The 18615-nt window shown below is 43.7% G+C and overlaps 1 protein-coding gene across 1 annotated transcript in view; it reads left to right on the top strand.

Moving 5' to 3' along the window:
• The first annotated feature begins 728 nt into the window (after window positions 1-728).
• LOC126456437 (calcitonin gene-related peptide type 1 receptor-like) overlaps window positions 729-18615 on the top strand; it is a 63876-nt gene continuing 45989 nt past the window's right edge. Inside the window, exon 1 of the mRNA XM_050092187.1 lies at window positions 729-743. Within this exon, the coding sequence (XP_049948144.1) occupies window positions 729-743 (15 nt within the window). The remainder of the gene's footprint in view (window positions 744-18615) is intronic.

Genomic DNA, 18615 nt, shown 5'->3' with positions numbered 1-18615 from the left:
AACACCACACTGCGAGCTCCAAGATGAAAATAGCGGAAACAGCAAGCAAAGAAGCGGGTGAATAACGCAAGCTGCGAAACTTGCCATAAATATAATTCGTTTCGAACCGTGGGCTGCGGTGTACATAATACGATTTGCTCCGATGCATGTTTTCAGACACTAGATCACTTTGGAAAAGTATAGGAAATGACGCGATCCGACTCAAGAGCCTTAAAGAGCAAACCACAATTTGGTTGGAAATGCATCAAAATGTTTCTTTTTAAAATTCAGTCTTGATCAGAAGATAGGTGGAGCACTCTTCTCAGCTGCTGTGATGTCAACTGCTCCACTTACCATCTTCGAAGGATGCCATGGGTCTGATGATGGTCATGTGATATGATCGAAACCGGTCACCTATGTTCTTGTAACATACGTGGTGTGATCAAGACTAAATTTAAAAAAAAAAAATCTTTGATCACTGTTCCAAAAATGGGCATCAAAATGTATTTTAACTTCAGGTGCATTCAATACGTTTGGAAACGACGGTCCTCGTGTACTCTCTCCTAACAGTGCGCCATTCTTGTTGCGCAGTGGCCTTAGCGTGAGACGACATGTTTAGCTTATTCTCTCAAGTCCCTATGCACAACTGGACGCCTGATTTCGCCAGTCTAGTCTTGTCTGTGACAGTAATGTCTAGAACATGCGAAGACTGTGTGATTTTTCAGAAGTGCTGCACACTGAGGGCGAGGATGGCAATAGAACACGTGAGTGGATTGGTCGTACCGCGGATGTATTGCGGGGACTTCCTCCTGCGAGAACGTCCTTGCGACAGGTCGCGCGGCTGCTAATTTCGAGCCCGCTGGCGCTCCTAACCATTGTCATCAGGTGCGGCCCACTGGGCGGGAGGCGCGCCGCTGCGCCCCTGCCTGGGCGGAAGTAAAGCCCTCTTTCGCTGCTCGCTTCGTGGTTGCGAGGTCCGTCTGAAGGTCGGAGCGGCTGCTAGCTGTGCTGGCGATGCACGGGGACGCCGACCAGTCGCTAACAAGCAGTACTGAACATCAGCTGAAACTGCTAAAGCTTGACAATCTCGGGGCCCGGTGGATCAATGCCCGTCACGTACTGTACAGGATTTTCCTGTTAATTAGCTCCACTGTTGACCTAATTAACCAATTTCCCTTCAACAGAGAACTATTTCCTGTGACTGGATTACAGCATAGAGCACACCGATGCTTAAATTTTTTTAAATGGGGCTACTCCACAGCATTACGGACCTACGTCACTCGCCTATCCGTGTAACCGAATTGTAAACGTTAACTTCAAGTAGACCTGCACCATAAGAAATGAAGAATAGAGAAAATTTACAAATAGAAACATATTCAAAATTATAGCCTACTATCTTGGTGCTATTTATTATTGCGAAACTTTGGATATAGACACTGTATAACAAATCACACACCTGAAATAAACTTCTAAATTTCTCCGTAGTACGTAATTTGATTAAAAGTAAGAGGCGAACCGTGCACCGAGTCCATCTGCAAATTTTGAAAGTGGGTTATTTGTGGTAACGTCTTATGGGACCGAACTGCTGAGGTCATCGGTCCCTAAGCTTACATACTACTTAATCTGACTTAACCTAACTTGGAACACGTGAGGCAATACTGACCTTACGACTTATATTAGAAAATAGATTAAGGAAAGGCAAACCTACGTTTCTAGCATTTGTAGATTTAGAGAAAGTTTTGGCAATGTTGACTGGAATACCCTCTTTCAAATTCTAAAGGTGGCAGGGGTAAAATATAGGGAGCTAAAAGCTATTTACAATTTGTACAGAAACCAGATGGCAGTTATAAGAGTCTAGGGGCACGAAAGGGAAGCAGTGGTTGGGAAGGGAATGAGACAGGATTGTAGCCTCCCCCCGATGTTATTCAATCTGTATATTGAGCAAGCAGTAAAGGAAACAAAAGAAAATTAGGAGTCGGTATTAAAATCCATGGAGAATAAATAAAAACTCTGAGGTTCACCGATGACATTGTAATTCTGTCAGAGACAGCAAAGGACAAAATCAAAACGAGGATAATGGTATGTAGTCGAATTAAGTCGGATGATGCTGAGGGAATTAGATTAGGAAATGAGACAAAGTAGTAAAGGAGTTTTGCTATTTGGGGAGCAAAATAACTGATGATGGTCGAAGTAGAGAGGATATAAAATATAGGCTGGCAATGGGAAGGAAAGCGTTTCTGAAGAAGTGAAATTTGTTAATATCGAGTATAGATTTAAGTGTCAGGAAGTCGTTTCTGAAAGCATTTGTATGGAGTGCAGCCATGTATGGAAGTGAAACATGGACGATAAATAATTTGGACAAGAAGGGAATAGAAGCTTTCGAATTGTGGTGGTACTGAGGAATGCTGAAGATTGGATGGGCAGATCACATAACCAATGAGGAGGTATTGAATAGAATTGGGGAGAAGAGGAGTTTGTGGCACAACTTGACAAGAAGAAGGGATCAGTTGGTAGTGCATATTCCGAGACATCAAGGGATCACAAATTTAGTGCTGAAGTGCAGCGTGGAGGGTAAAAATCGTAGAGGAAGACCAAGAGATGAATACACTAAGCAGATTCAGAAAGATGTATGTTGCGGTAAGTACTGGGAGATGAAGAAGCTTGCACAGGGTAGAGTAGCATGGAGAGCTGCATCAAACCAGTCTCAGGACTGAAGACCACAACAACAACAACGCTAAGGACAACACACACACACCCATTCCCGAGGGAGGCTCTGAGCATTATAGGACTGAGGTCATCAGTCCCCTAGAACTTAGCACTACTTAAACCTCACTAACCTAAGGACATCACACACATCCATGCCCGAGGCAGGATTCGAACCTGCGACCGCAGCGGTCGCGTGGTTCCGGAATGAAGCGCCTAGAACCGCTCGACCACAGCGGCCGATCAGAGGGAGTACTCGGACATCCGACGGGGGTAGCCGTGCGGGTCGTGACAAGGCGCCCTACACCTCGCGGCTACCCCACGCAGCAGAGCCCATCTTTATCTTTCAGTACCTACAAATGCCTCTCACATTCCGTGTCTCTGTCATACACACTCGAGTACACAACTTCCAGAATACACACCTTCGTTTACACACAGGTTGACATGAGGGAATGGCAATGTGCACTCTTGTCACCCATGTGACTTTCCTGTAATATCTCCGAATAGCGTAGCCTCCCCACCGATGTAAGTGAGACGGCATGCATCTAATGCAATAGTAGAGTGTAGAAATATTAGGATCATAGTCTGAAAGACGGTTTACAGTCACCCGAAGTTCCATGCATTCCAGCAAAGTCGAAACAGTCGTTCCATATTGACAGACATCTATGAACAAAGTACTCTTTCTGAGTTGTGGCTGGAGCTTTAGTTGTTATTGATGTAGTGATCTTCAGAAAGAAGACTGGCTTCATGCAGCTTTCCATGATACTCTGTCCTCTGGTAGCCTCTTCACCTCTCTGTAACTGCTAATGTCCACACTGGCTTGAATCTGCTTGGTCAAGCCTTGGTCCCCCATTTAAACACTTCCCCGTTCACAACGAACACACTTTTTTTCTCAGTTCATTTCAGTTGCAAGACTGTAGAATTTGCTGTGGGACATCGTGGAATATTCCCTCGATAGGTGGCGGCACTACACGTATCCTTCGACATGGCGTCTCAAACGGAGGCGCGTTTCAAGCAGAGACCTGTCGTTGAGTTTCTTTTGGAGGAAAAACAGAGCATCGCAGATATTTATAGGCGTTTGCTGAATGTCTACGGAAAACCTGGCAGTGAACAAAAGCACGATGAACTGCTGGGGGAGGCGTCTGCCATCACCGCAATAAGGTCGCTCAAACCTGTCTGATCTCTTGCTGACCGACCGTCCATATACAGCTGTGACTCCTGCAGTGTTGGAACATGCGGACACTTTCATTCGAGTTGATCGACGGATCACAGTCAAACACCTCGCTGCTCAACTCGGCTTCTTCGTTGGTAGTGCAGACACACTCGTTCACCACTGAACCATTCAACCCGCTGGGTTCCTCGCTGCCTAACAGAAGACTATAAAGAGCAAAGAAGGACCGTCTGTGCCGAATTGCTTGATCGTTGCGAGACTGATCGTGATAATTTTTTGCCAAACATCGTCGCAGGCGATGGAGCATGGGTTCATCACTTACAACCGGAAACAAAACGCAGTCCATGGAGCGACTTCACAACACCTCTCCTCCGAAGAAAGCCACAGCCTCAACCAGTAAAGTCATTATGACTGTCTGTCGGAACTTTGAAGATGTAATTCTGATATGATAACGCAAAGCCTCACAAAACTCTGCTCACCCGAGAGGAGCTCGCAGAGAAGTCCAATGGACTGTTCTTGCTCATCTACCCTGCAGCCCAGATCTCGCACCTTCTGACTTCCATCTGTGTGGTCCAATGAAGGATGCACTCTGCGAGAAGCAGTACGTGGATGAAAATGGAAATGAGTGTTTGGCGTCATTGGCCGGGAGACCCCTTGCGGGACAGGTCCGGCCGCCTTGGTGCAGGTCTTATTACATTCGACACCACATTGGGCGACCTGCAGGCCGGATAGGGATGAAATGATGATGAAGACAACACAACACCCTGTCCCTGAGCGAAGAAAATCCCCGACCCAGCGGCGAATCGAACCGAGACCCGTAGGACGGCAATCCGTCACGCTGACCACTCAGCTATCGGGGCGGTCAGTACGTGGGTGATGGGGAGGCTCTTGATGCAGCAAGACGTTGGATCCAAAGTCGAGATTTTGTTGAAAAATGTGGCTGTAGCTAAACGAGTGAGGAATAATATGGTGTATTGGAATCCTGGATAAAAACAAAAGCTTGTTTCAGAAAAAAAAGTGTTACATTACTTATTGAACGCCCCTCGTACATTTTTATTCGATGTTAGTTATTTTCTTTTTTCCAGAATCGCTTGTACTATTATTGAGAATGTCCTTCTTATCTCACGCTGATTTCCCTGCGCAAATAACAAAACATATGTTGATTTTACTGTCGCAGTTACTTTTGTAATTCCCTCGTTATTGCCTGATTGTATTCGACTACCTTATATTATCCTTGTTTTTCTTTTATTCATTAGACCACTATTCAAGATACTATGCATTCCGTTCAAATGATCTTCCAAGCCGTCTGCTGTCTGTGATAGAAATGCAGTGTCACTACCAATCCACAAAATCTTTACTTCTTCTATATGAAATTTTATTTTCTTTCCAAACTTCTCCTTAGTTTCTTTTATTTTAGTGCTTGCTCAATGAACAAATTGAATAACATCGAGTGTATGTTACGGAGCAGTCTCATTTCCTTTTCGACCAAGAGTTCAATTTCATATCCTTAGACTCATAATTACAGACTTATTTCTGTGTATATTGTAGTTAGTATCTCGCTTTCTGTATTTTATCCCTGCTGCCCTCACAGCTTCATAGTGTATTCCAGTCAATATTGTCAAAATCTTTCTAAAAATATACAAATGCAATGAATGTAGATTTGCATTCCTTCTTGGTCTTCTAAGATACCTCATAGGATCCTTATTACACCACGTGTTCCTACGTTTGTCCGGGGCCCAAAGTGATCTACCACCAGATTAAGTTCTATGAGTTTTTCCATTATTCTATAAATAATTCGTGTCAGTACTTTGCAGTCATTACTTATCTAATTGATGGTTCTGTAATATTTTCATTTTTCAGATTCTGCATTGTCTGGAAATGGAGTTATTCTTTTCTTCTTGAATTTAAGGGTATTTCGCATGTCTCATATATTTTGCATATTAGATGCAATAATTTTGTCATTGTAGATTGTCAATAATTTTGTGGGAATGTCGTCGTCTTGTTATTTCTACAATAAAACAGTCGTCTACTGCTTGTCCTCTAATGAACGTTCTAACGTATACATGGGAGCAGGTAATCACATATCCTAAATTATACCACTCATGCAAGCAACAATTATGAGTATAAAGACGATTGTATTTGTGTCACAGTGCTGCAGTTTATATCTAATGATACTGATCAAAGCTATTTCTTTGAAAAAGCACTCCGTCTTCAGGCCACAAGTGGCTCATCGGGACCATCCGACCGCCGTGTCATCCTCAGTTGAAGATGTGGATAGGAGGGGCGTGTGGTCAGCACACCGTCCTCCCGGTCGTTATGATGGTTTTCTTTGACCGGAGCCGCTACTATTCGGTCGAGTAGCTCCTCAATTGGCATCACGAGGCTGAGTGCACCCCGAAAAATGGTAACAGCGCATGGCAGCTGTATAGTCACCCATCCAAGTGCCGGCCACGCGCGACAACGCTTAACTTCGGTGATCTCACGGGAACCGGTGTATCCACTGCGGCAAGGCCGGTGCCATTTCTTTGAAGCAACTGACTAAACTTTTGACTATCGCTATCAAAACAGACCGCACAACAATGAGCCATGTACTGTCGCAAAAACTGCAATATAAGACTGACTGGAAAAATGGGAGGCTACGGTAATTCCTTCCCGCCAGAGACGTTATAGTGTCCACTAGAACATCATAAACTGAGCTAGTCATAAAACATCATAACCACAACCAAAGCCGTCGTTACCCGAAACTGTACTCCAACGTGACTTCTTCAATCACAAACAAAGTGTATCACTAAGTTAAAAACGTACAATCACATGAATTGTTAGCAGAAGATCTTCTATGGAGTTTTGAGCGCATCTTCGAGTGTTGCTTTGCAGATGAACTAGTACACGGTCCTGAGAAATGTAATTATCTTGCAATGATTCACTGAAGGCCATGGGTTGTACCAAATTATTTGTGAAAATCTTTTAAAAAAACTGTACATTAATGCAATAAGTTCACAACCACGAACTAAAACTGTAATATGCTGCTGGTATCAAAGTCAATGGCAATTTATTCCTATCTCATTGATTAGCAAACAGTTAACAGATAATTCACGAAAAGCTGGAGGTACAGAACGATCTTCTGTTGGTGAGTGGGGAAATCATTAGTCGGAACATCACAGCATGCCTGCTCTCAAATTTCATGTAGCGTAGGCCATGTTTGATTTGCTAATGGCATTTAACAGAATGTGTGAGGAGAGGTTATTTTCTACGTCGGAGGGTTGCTCTCTCGGTTATAAATTGTTGAGCGCTGTTCAGAAAGCTAGCAGGTTCGTCACAAACTCATTATAACGCATTGATGACAAAAGCGTGTATCTAATACGGTTGTGTTGAAATAGTTTTGTTTAAGAGGGCTACACTGGAAGTTTTCAGTAGTTTAGTAGTTTCATTGATCCGCCCCGACAGCACAGTGGTCAGCGCGGCGATCTGTCACGTCAAGCCGCCAGGGTTCGATTCACGGCTGGGTCGAAGATTTTCTCCGCTCTGTGTTGTCCTCATTATCATTTCATCATTATCAGAGGAAGACAACGGGAAACCATCACTGGAATCACTTACCTAGACGCTCATTCGGTGGACTTGTCTGACGGGGCTTCCCCCGTGACCAGACCTGCCGTAAGGCAAAACACAAAGTTTTAAGCTTCATTGACGTGTTGTCTTGCTTCAAGGTTATTCCACTTTGTTTTGCGCAAACAAGGGTAGAACACCACCCGCACTGGACTCGCATTCGGGAGGACGACGGTTCAATCGCGCGTCCGCCTGTGGAATCTCTCTGGGCCTTGTCGTGGCGCCAGCTCTTCTGTGGGTCGTTCGAAGGCGTGTCGCGATGTCAGGGATGAGCCTGCAGACTGGCGGTGCCATTCGCAACCGTTCAGTGAGAGGTTGCTGTCGGCTGTCATTTAGTCGGGGCCTGGCTCTCTCGATAGGCTGTCGAAGGAGTAACATGGTATTAGTGACGGGTAAGCCATGTTTCGAGGGTCGCCTCCATTCACAGCCACCTGGTGAAGGCTGGTTTACAGCAGCCGCTGCACGTGGCCTAGCTCCCCCTCCACTTTCGCTGGGCAGTGGAGGCGACAGGTAGACCCCCAGCTATCCCGGCATTCATTCAGCGCTGACGGCACCCCTCCACTCAGCAGGCAGATCTCCAGGCTGTGCCACCGCAGGCATTCTCCTTCAGACTACCACGTGAGCGTTGTTGCCGGCCACAAATTTTTGCCTTGCAGCGTCCCACCGGATGCATCGATTGAGAGTCTAACAGCTCCCAAAATCTGCACAATCCTTGTAGTACTTTTCAGTGCCAATGTTTTACAAAGTTCTATGTGCATAGTTTCTTACGAACAAAATTAACAACACAAAAATACGTAGTTTGAATAAATGCATTGAAATAGTATATATAATTCCTTGTGTGATTGTAATAACAAAGAAATGAAAAGAGGAAGTATGTGTTATCATACAGACTAAACATGACATCCTTAATATTAATACATGTCTTAAATATATGGTGTGAAGTGTCTCTGATCTGTGTGTGAGAGTTGTGTTAGTACCATTTCCCGACATGCATTACCCCTATGACAGGCCAGCGTTGCATCCACTCTTCACCCAACATGCTCTTTCCACTCAGCACTCAGTATTACCTTATTCGCTTTACCCAGCACCTGTCAACTTTACCTCCAAGTCCTTTCTACTCTTAGATTGTGACTACGCTACGTACACTCCTCCTGTTCTTGATACTTCTCTCAGCATTGTCACCCAGTGCCAACGTGGTCAGAAACCATGCTCCCATCTGTCTGCATAGATGTTCTCTCTCATGACACCTGCTCCTGCATTCGCATATCTGAAACTTACAAACGTCATTAGTTTCCGCTTACTTGTTACTCTACACGTTACAAAAACGCCTCCAATTTCCCCTTGTTGAATCTCTACTGTAATAAAATACTTAAAGCTAAGTTAGTTTTCCGATGTAGGCCGGTCCTCATCCTCACCAACGATCCCCTTCTTACTGCTGCCCTCCTTTTCCTGAAACTGAGCTACGCCACACCACCATGACTCGCACTGCATGTGCTCATTCCTCATAGTGTGCTTTGCCTATGGCGCTCTCTCTAGGCGCCAGCAAAACACAAAGATCTCGAGAAACACTTCATTACATGACTGGTGATGGCCCTGAATCCCCGTAAACTTTGCGTCTCCATGCGTAGGCAGCTAATACCACCCATAACACACCTGAATACCGAGACAAATATACGCAGTGGCATGGTCACAATCTCGTCATCGCCAACAGCGGAAAGCAACGTACACTCGCGTCTTAGGCAGTGCATAAGATACCGCGGGAAAGGGACAGAAGTACTTTCACAGACTATAGTGATATGATTGAAGACACTACTACGAGAACTATAAATCTGAATTTGTTATTCATAATGCAGTCGTTTCTTGACTAGAAGAAATAATGACCATTTGTCACAAAGGTAAATGCAGGTTGGACCCTGAGCTTTGTTCAGTCAATATGCGGAAGTTATCATGTCAGAGAGAGGTGTCAGTTAATACGAAGAGTAGTCACTGACGACGAATTTCTTCTCATCCCTGACTTTGATTTTCAAGCAGGCAGTGAACATATTGATATGGTGTTGTAACAACCGCACTACCCGTTTTACCATGTTCCTCAAGCAGTCGTACGACAAGCTAATAAATGACATTGATGAATATTTCAGTTTCAGAAAGTCAGTAAAGGAATAATGTGGTCTGTGCTACACAAAATGACGTAGAATTTGTTGATCCATTGAAGATCTATGTACAAATTGACTCTGACTCTACTGATATACCATAAAAACCTATTCTATAAATGGTTTCACATGACATATATAGTGAAGAGATTCCCTCAGTTTCTACTTAGACTTCTGCTACGTTTCCCCAGACACAGATTGGATGGCCTAATGAGGATATAATGATCTTGTTGGATTTCTAGCTGCCATCGACTATTGTTCCCCTAGTTGCTTCTTTGCTGCTGTTGTTTTCCAGTATCCCGCTGGTACTGGTTGGGATTTCCTTGTTCTCTCCAATTTCCTTTTCGCCTTTCGTTGTAATTATCATTGTAATTATCTGGTATACCTTTGTTCTCCCACGGTGGCTGGTTACTTACTCTTGTAATATTGCTACATGAATTTGCTATGCTGAAATCAGGTGCTAATAGTAGAATAAAAGTGGGTTAAAAGCTGTGAGCTGTCTGGGGAGAAGTTAACCGTGCATTACTGCGCAACTGTTTCACCAGGTAACTAGTCTAGGTTTACCACATTACCAATCAGACTAACATTGATTATAATCTTTTACAGTCATACAACAACCGGTACTATATATATAAAAAGGAGAATTTAAATAACAAGAAAGAAATCAGTTTATATTTGGAAATTTATTTTAACATTGTTCACTGAAATTTCAGCATATTAAATTCTACTCGTAACAAGCTGGTGCCTTATTTAGGATTGTGAAAATCTTACGGAACACATCAAATATGGAGCCAAGATTCGGAGTCTGCATACAACACTGCATTCATAAAACAACACACAAAGAACATTGAAACATATCCAAGAGAAAATTAACCACTACCAACAGATTCAAATTTTCACCCAAAGAAATTACGTTCGTAGCACAATCCTGTCCGTCATCTAATTACCACACACTGGTATACTAAATTCATATTAACTCTTTGTGAAATCTTCCTGAAAAGAATAGCTGAGGGCTACTTTGATGATTACACCACATGCTTCACGTGGTCAACTTGGTTTACACAAAGCGTATAACTCCACAATAATTTTGATAATTAAAATAAATTAGATCGAAAAGCAAATTACAAAAGAAAAACCTCGAACTGGTTATTAACGTCTTACTGTTAACCTGACGGGTCAAACAGTTATATAAGCACGTGGTACTGGTCTCGCAAAGTACACCCCACGTGGGTTGAACATAAAGAAAAGTTGCTATATTGAAAATATTGTCAAGACGAGACGTTATAATCACACAAGCATTCGCATTTAAGATTGATCTTAGTTAGAGTTACTGATCAACACGTGGTTCCACTTTACTCACAAAGTAGTAACAAAGCAACAACCGGAAAATACTATGAACTTCACACGAGAATTACACTACGCTGCAATTTAAGATAACCTTAGATATTTTAGAGTTAAACCCGAAATAAAGATAATTAAATTTTCAGTTAGGCTGAACTTAACAAATCCATTGTCCTATGGACTTAGCAGACACGCGCTTAGCCGGAGATCTTACCACTTCAGATGCTCGCCACCGCCAGACTGCAACTGCCTACTGCCGAGCGTGCTTCCTGAGGGTGGCTCACAAAGACAAACGGAAGTGGCCAGAGGGGCAGCTTCCTATACCAACATGACAACGGACGGACAGAACCATACTAAGGATAGAAACCTCTTTGCTTTTAGGAAGCGTAGCTACCTGTTCCGACGTTGGTCCTACTGTTCTCTAGCAGACAGGCTTGTCTGCTACCCTCAAGCATGCAACTACAAACACATTTGATCATTGATCCTCTCACACAGAAGGGAAGGGGAATGACAGTATCTTATCATATACAGTATATAACAGAAAGCGGATGTAGGTTCCGTATGAGACTGTGTGACATGAATTACATATAAACTGTGTTTTAAAGTGTAGTAGTGTGACAGATCGTTCTTGTTTACGTGTAAAACGTAACACGTTCCACTACTCAGTCTCCTCCCAGATAGTCAGAAACGCCACAGTAAATTTAGAAGAGGAATTTATTCCATAAATGACAACAGATTTAAGAAATCAAACATGAAAGGAATCCAACAGAGACCTTTCATAACCCCAACGCTCCGGGAAAAGACTGTGCAGGGAATTTTCTGGCCATGCTAGGACATTCCCAAGCAGGCTTCTCACACCCTACTTAAACCAAAAGTGTAAAGAAAAGGCAAAAGGTCACCAGCTACTTGCTAAAACACAATAATTTCACAAATCTTTAAAATCTACTAATTTCAAACAGAAAAAAAAGAACACAATCTGTGACACCTATTTAAAAGATAGTGTAGACCTAATTCGGTCAGCAAGTAAAAACAATGGTTCCTGTGTCATTAATATGAAAACAATTTCTGGTTGTTACCCTTATGGAGTTCACCAGTATTTGCTCATTGCAAGAGCCAACTGATCACAGCCAAATTTATGACTGTTTATTAACAAGCAAAATTTATGAAAATAGCAAAGGTGCCACAGCAATTAAAAAAGAACATGAAATAACATCAGTATTATAAAGCAGAACATTACAATGCACAATCCGCAAAAGCAAAAAAAATGATAAGAGAAAAAAACATTTTTTACAAAGTGGTTATCGCAAAAAAATTCTATATCGTATAAAACTAGTAATTTGTAGAATTAAAATAACTATGTGGCACAATTTAATCACTCTCCTACATTTCAATTAGCTAGCAAACAATGAGCACTGTATCATTATACTGAAACTTCAATAATTATGTGATTGTTACCCTTAAGGGGTTCCTCACAATAAATATGCCCCATGCAAAGGCTAATCGATCACACTCCAATGAGAATGAATAGCAATCTGACTGATAAACTATGCAATGCCACATGCATGAATTTACGAAACAAAATAACACAAATCTAATACATCACACAAGAACAAACATTGATCAATAAAACAGTACACTAGTCAACATCTAAAAAAACACCAATAAATAAAACACCTTGCCAAATACAAGAGTCAAAGTCTAAAAAGAACAATAAATAGAACACCTGCAAAATACGAGAGTCAAAGTCTAAAAAAAATAATAAATAGAACGCCTGCAAAACACAAGAGTCAAAGTCTAAAAAAAATTAATAAATAGAACACCTGCAAAATACAAGAGTCAGTCTAGTAAACACCAATAAATCGAATCCCTGCAAAACACACGAGTCAAAGTTTCTGTGACAGAAACACACGTATATGCATTGAACTAAGAACCGTATAATCACTGTTCACTGATACACTCACTAGTTCCACTGTTCCGAGGCACAATATGAGGGGAGGGGAAGGGGGTGCGTCGCCGCAGCTGTCAGTAGGGATTTTTGTCCATCTGTTGCGTGCAATCCCGCCGTCTCTGCCCTCTCATGAAGTTTCTCTTGGTGGTCTGTGTCACGTACATCTCGATTTGTTTCCATGTTTGTGTTGTCAAGTTCGTGCGGTATCCTCGATTGACACGCCAGGTTGATATTCCTGAGCAAGGATGGCACTTAGTGGCTCTTCTTTTGTGCCACCCTTAGCGACCAGAGAACATCGAACCATGATTTACTGTCGCTTGACAGTAGGCATCCATCAGGAAATGTTGATAGGCGTCGTTGAAGTCTGCCAGTTTCTCTGGACAGTCGTTGAAGTCTGCCAGTTTCTCTGGACAGTATGTGTCAAAAGGCTCCGCGCCCCTTGTGTTGTTTCTCCGCGGCCGTCTCGTCACGGTCGCGTGCGTGTGGTGCGTTGCCAGCAGATGGATTTCCGCGCGGTGGACCGCTCGCCCATCTCAGGTCGTCGCCTTCAGGCAGGGTCGCACGGGGCGGCCGCCCATTAGCTCCAGGTGCAGGGGAAAGTGTTTGCCGCATGCCCTTCTTTTGTGGTCGACCGCGCTCCCGAAGTGGCCCGGTTGACAGCGTCCCCCGCTGGGAAACCCGCCAGTTTACAACTAGTCCGGCTGCTCCCGCTGTCTCGTAAGAGTTTAGCCGGTTCGCTTTCACGTTCTCAACTGCATTCACAGAAAATTTTTTTTATCGTAGTTATGTGATTACACAATGTCATACATAATACCACTTAGTATTTTCTTTCACAATTTTTAAGAACAAACGTGAGACTTAATTTTTTTTTTAATTATATGAATCGACAATATAAAATAAAATTTAAATGACTTGACAATGTAAAAGATTAAAAATGAAATGACTTTACAATGTAAAAAAATAAGAATTAAATGAACTGACAATATACACTCCTGGAAATTGAAATAAGAACACCGTGAATTCATTGTCCCAGGAAGGGGAAACTTTATTGACACATTCCTGGGGTCAGATACATCACATGATCACACTGACAGAACCACAGGCACATAGATACAGGCAACAGAGCATGCACAATGTCGGCACTAGTACAGTGTATATCCACCTTTCGCAGCAATGCAGGCTGCTATTCTCCCATGGAGACGATCGTAGAGATGCTGGATGTAGTCCTGTGGAACGGCTTGTCATGCCATTTCCACCTGGCGCCTCAGTTGGACCAGCGTTCGTGCTGGACGTGCAGACCGCGTGAGACGACGCTTCATCCAGTCCCAAACATGCTCAATGGGGGACATATCCGGAGATCTTGCTGGCCAGGGTAGTTGACTTACACCTTCTAGAGCACGTTGGGTGGCACGGGATACATGCGGACGTGCATTGTCCTGTTGGAACAGCAAGTTCCCTTGCCGGTCTAGGAATGGTAGAACGATGGGTTCGATGACGGTTTGGATGTACCGTGCACTATTCAGTGTCCCCTCGACGATCACCAGTGGTGTACGGCCAGTATAGGAGATCGCTCCCCACACCATGATGCCGGGTGTTGGCCCTGTGTGCCTCGGTCGTAAGCAGTCCTGATTGTGGCGCTCACCTGCACGGCGCCAAACACGCATACGACCATCATTGGAACCAAGGCAGAAGCGAATCTCATCGCTGAAGACGATACGTCTCCATTCGTCCCTCCATTCACGCCTGTCGCGACACCACTGGAGGCGGGCTGCACGATGTTGGGGCGTGAGCAGAAGACGGCCTAACGGTGTGCGGGACCGTAGCCAAGCTTCATGGAGACGGTTGTGAATGGTCCTCGCCGATACCCCAGGAGCAACAGTGTCCCTAATTTGCTGGGAAGTGGCGGTGCGGTCCCCTACGGCACTGCGTAGGATCCTACGGTCTTGGCGTGCATCCGTGCGTCGCTGCGGTCCGGTCCCAGGTCGACGGGCACGTGCACCTTCCGCCGACCACTGTCGACAACATCGATGTACTGTGGAGACCTCACGCCCCACGTGTTGAGCAATTCGGCGGTACGTCCACCCGGCCTCCCGCATGCTCACTATACGCCCTCGCTCAAAGTCCGTCAACTGCACATACGGTTCACGTCCACACTGTCGCGGCATGCTACCAGTGTTAAAGACTGCGATGGAGCTCCGTATGCCACGGCAAACTGGCTGACACTGACGGCGGCGGTGCACAAATGCTGCGCAGCTAGCGCCATTCGACGGCCAACACCGCGGTTCCTGGTGTGTCCGCTGTGCCGTGCGTGTGATCATTGCTTGTACAGCCCTCTCGCAGTGTCCGGAGCAAGTATGGTGGGTCTGACACACCGGTGTCAATGTGTTCTTTTTTCCATTTCCAGGAGTGTAATATTTAAATCCACATCACTAATGTGGTTCACTTACGTTTTAATAAAGCAAGTGCTACTTATTACTTCACTAAAATGAATAGGATTATGCCTTGTGCAAGTATAGGTCAGGACAGCATAGGGTTCACATGTTATTTACACACACATACATGCACACCTGTTGTCTATTCTACAAACTAACTACCCATAAACATGCATTACTCAATATTCTACTTCTATCCACTACTAGTTAAGCCAATAAGCTACTTCAATGCTATTTCAACACCGTGTATATACCACTACAACATTGTTCTAATTCGTCCTCTTCTTGACGCTCGCGGCATACGTCTTGTCACATGATAAATATGGCGAAACTTTCCTTAAACATACACAGTAAAAAGAACAATGGTTATTTACACACCAAAACATTTATACCAGTTCGCACACCTGAAAAGAGACTCGCAATTATACATCTATCATACTCATATATTCACACATAAAACAGTAAGAAAATTTCATCTAAAATTACGTTATCACAAGAATTAATCACACAGATGGCTCTGAGAACGGTAAAAATGTCTGCACTATACAGGTTATACTACATTTTCTTACCCATTTTGCTTCGATTTCGTTCCTTCTTTAAGTTACCTTTCGCTTCCAAATCAGTTATTTCGCCTGTGGTGGTTATTCTGGATTCATTTCTCATGAATGGCAAAATTGTGGTCTCCTCTATTCTGTAAAACAGTTTCATCTTAACATGTTGAACTCACAACAGACACAAAAGATCCGAATTCTCTTGTAGTTTAAATGACAAATGTTTTGCTTCATCCTTATTACCTTAAACCAAGCTTTCCTTCGGTCCCATAATCAAAATTATTTAATCATCCTCTACCTTCAAGAGGGAAATTTCCTCAGTACACATCATATAGGCTGCAGTGCATCCCGCACCAGCGAAAACAGTAAGCTGTAATGCTCACAGCATCAGCAAAACACATAAACGTCGCTTTTCTAGGACAAGTATTAACGCAGAATAATTTTTTTTAGGCTTTGGCTCAACATCGATCAAGAGTACAGAAAGGATCCATATTTCTGTTCCATTCTCCATTTGCTGAAAAACTGCTCGTATTTGACTACCACAATAATATTTCAGGGCCACGTAAATTACACAAACCACAATTCTTCTTTCACCTTGAAGGGAATCAATATACTTACGAAATCCACAGACAGCACTTTACGTACTCAGCTATAAAGAACAAAAAAGACATATATCATCAATATTAACATATCATCGCATATTGGGAAGCCAATGGTTAAACAATCGTATTATCGCATCCTGTTTTCAAGATTCCAAACTTACTCATTCCTTTCTCAGAGTTCTCCTATCTTAAAATATTCATACAGCACGCATACTATAGTAAGAGATCCTCATTTATACTGACAGATATAGAATAGTAATAGATAGATAGTAGCACTGAAAGCAGAAAATCGGAAACAAGGCTACTAACAGCTGGGGACCTGGGTTTGCCAGACCCATAATACCCACAGATCGGATATTCCCCTGAGTTTTGCATTAATTCAACACAGATCTTGCTTCCCTCAGGAGCGACTCTTTTCAATTTACACAAAAAAAACATAAACAGCATTTCACTCGTTCACAAAGAAACCTTTTATCTTCACGTTTGAATCAAACTAAATCCTAATTGCACAAGGAAAGAAAAAAAATTAAAACATCACTTCAATCAATCACATAGAAACATCTTTATCATTATTTTTAGCAACATATTATTCAAAATGCATACGTCACAAATTTATACTAATCAATTCTTTCTCCTCACCGTCCTCTCTACTTCTCACTGTCCTTTCTACTCATTTGCCATGTCGCTCATTTGTTCTGATTGGGCGCCTTCTGCGCTGATCATTTGTCATTGCCGGTTTTGTTCATTTCCATTTGCTGGATTATGTCTAGGATTGGCCGGCCGAATTTCGACATCATGAGGTGCTCCCCCTACAGTCCTATTCCCACCGTATTCATCGTAGTATCGATTCTGGTTGCCGTACCTGTAGCGTTCACGATCTTGTCCACGTCCTCGATCATTTCCGTTGTTCCACCTGTGTTCGCGACTGTTACCCCAGTTTCTATACGGCCGGTCCCGATTATTGTTCCGTTCGCGTCGCGACGACCAGTCACGCCGTTGATTAGTAATACGGCCACGACTGCGGTCGCGCTGCTGTGCCCCGTAATAACTTTGTGCCTGATTAGGCGGGCATTCTGCTGTATTATATTCCAACTCTTGGAGAAGTGTTTTAAACCTTTCCACGTCCTCTTTGCATCGTCCCGCAAGAATGACGTGCCGCAAGTGCATCGGCAATTTGGTGATGCATATCCTAATTAGTTCCGCAGGCCCGTATGGGTCGTATAAAAATTGATTTGCCTGCAGCATGTGGTCGAATAGGCGTGCAGGGCTGCCGAAACCAGACTGATTCAAATTTGGCAGCATAATTATGCCATGTTTGACCCTGTCTTGTGCCGCTTCCGACCAATAGGCGGAGAGAAAGGCTTGTCGAAACTCCCGAGTGGAGTTGCAGTGACGCGCTGCCGACCTCATGCGACTCGCCGGTTCGCCTTCCAAATAGCCACACATATATTCTATCTTATGTGAACTTGCCTAGTCGGGGGGAAGACAAAACTCAAATTGCTCGAGCCATGCACGTGGATGTATTCCTTTTTGCGAATTTCGGAATATCTCAATCTTTCTTACTGTAAGGAAATGTTTGAAATCAAATCCCCGCAGTTCCTCCTGGCGAGGCCCTTGAATGTTTCAATGTCTCTCATGTCTGCCCCTTAAATTACATTCTTCCCTGTCGTCAAAATCTCCCTCGTGGCCGGAGTCCCTCTCTGCACTGTTCGTACGGCTATTTTTAGTGCTATTGGCGAGTTCGGAATCACACGCCATGTGGTTTTCCAGATGCGCCACGCGTTCTTGTAATTCGCCTGTTACAGCTTTGTTTTGCCTGTTCACTTCGAACTGTCCCTTCTGAAATCTCAGAAGTGAACGCACTTCTTCGGTCTCTGCGGCCGCTACCGGTGTAGTATTGTTCTCGCTTTCCGTCAGCTTCATCCTGCCTACAATGTCCGCTAATGCCGCAATCTTATCATCTATTTGTCTCTTGTCCTCCGCCCCAGCCTGCTTCAATTGTTCTACTTGCTGTTCCAAAGCGTGGATCGCTAAACTGTTGTCCGCTATTGTGTTGCTAACGGACGTGGGACAATGCGTTTCCGCCTCTTGGACCCTCGAGAGTACCTGCTGGTGTTCCCTTTGGCATTCTTCCC

This window comes from Schistocerca serialis, chromosome 2, assembly GCF_023864345.2.
Source record: "Schistocerca serialis cubense isolate TAMUIC-IGC-003099 chromosome 2, iqSchSeri2.2, whole genome shotgun sequence".
Lineage (NCBI taxonomy): Eukaryota > Metazoa > Arthropoda > Insecta > Orthoptera > Acrididae > Schistocerca > Schistocerca serialis.
The sequence above is the reverse complement of the archived record's forward strand: the minus strand, read 5'-3'. Positions and strand labels throughout refer to the sequence as shown.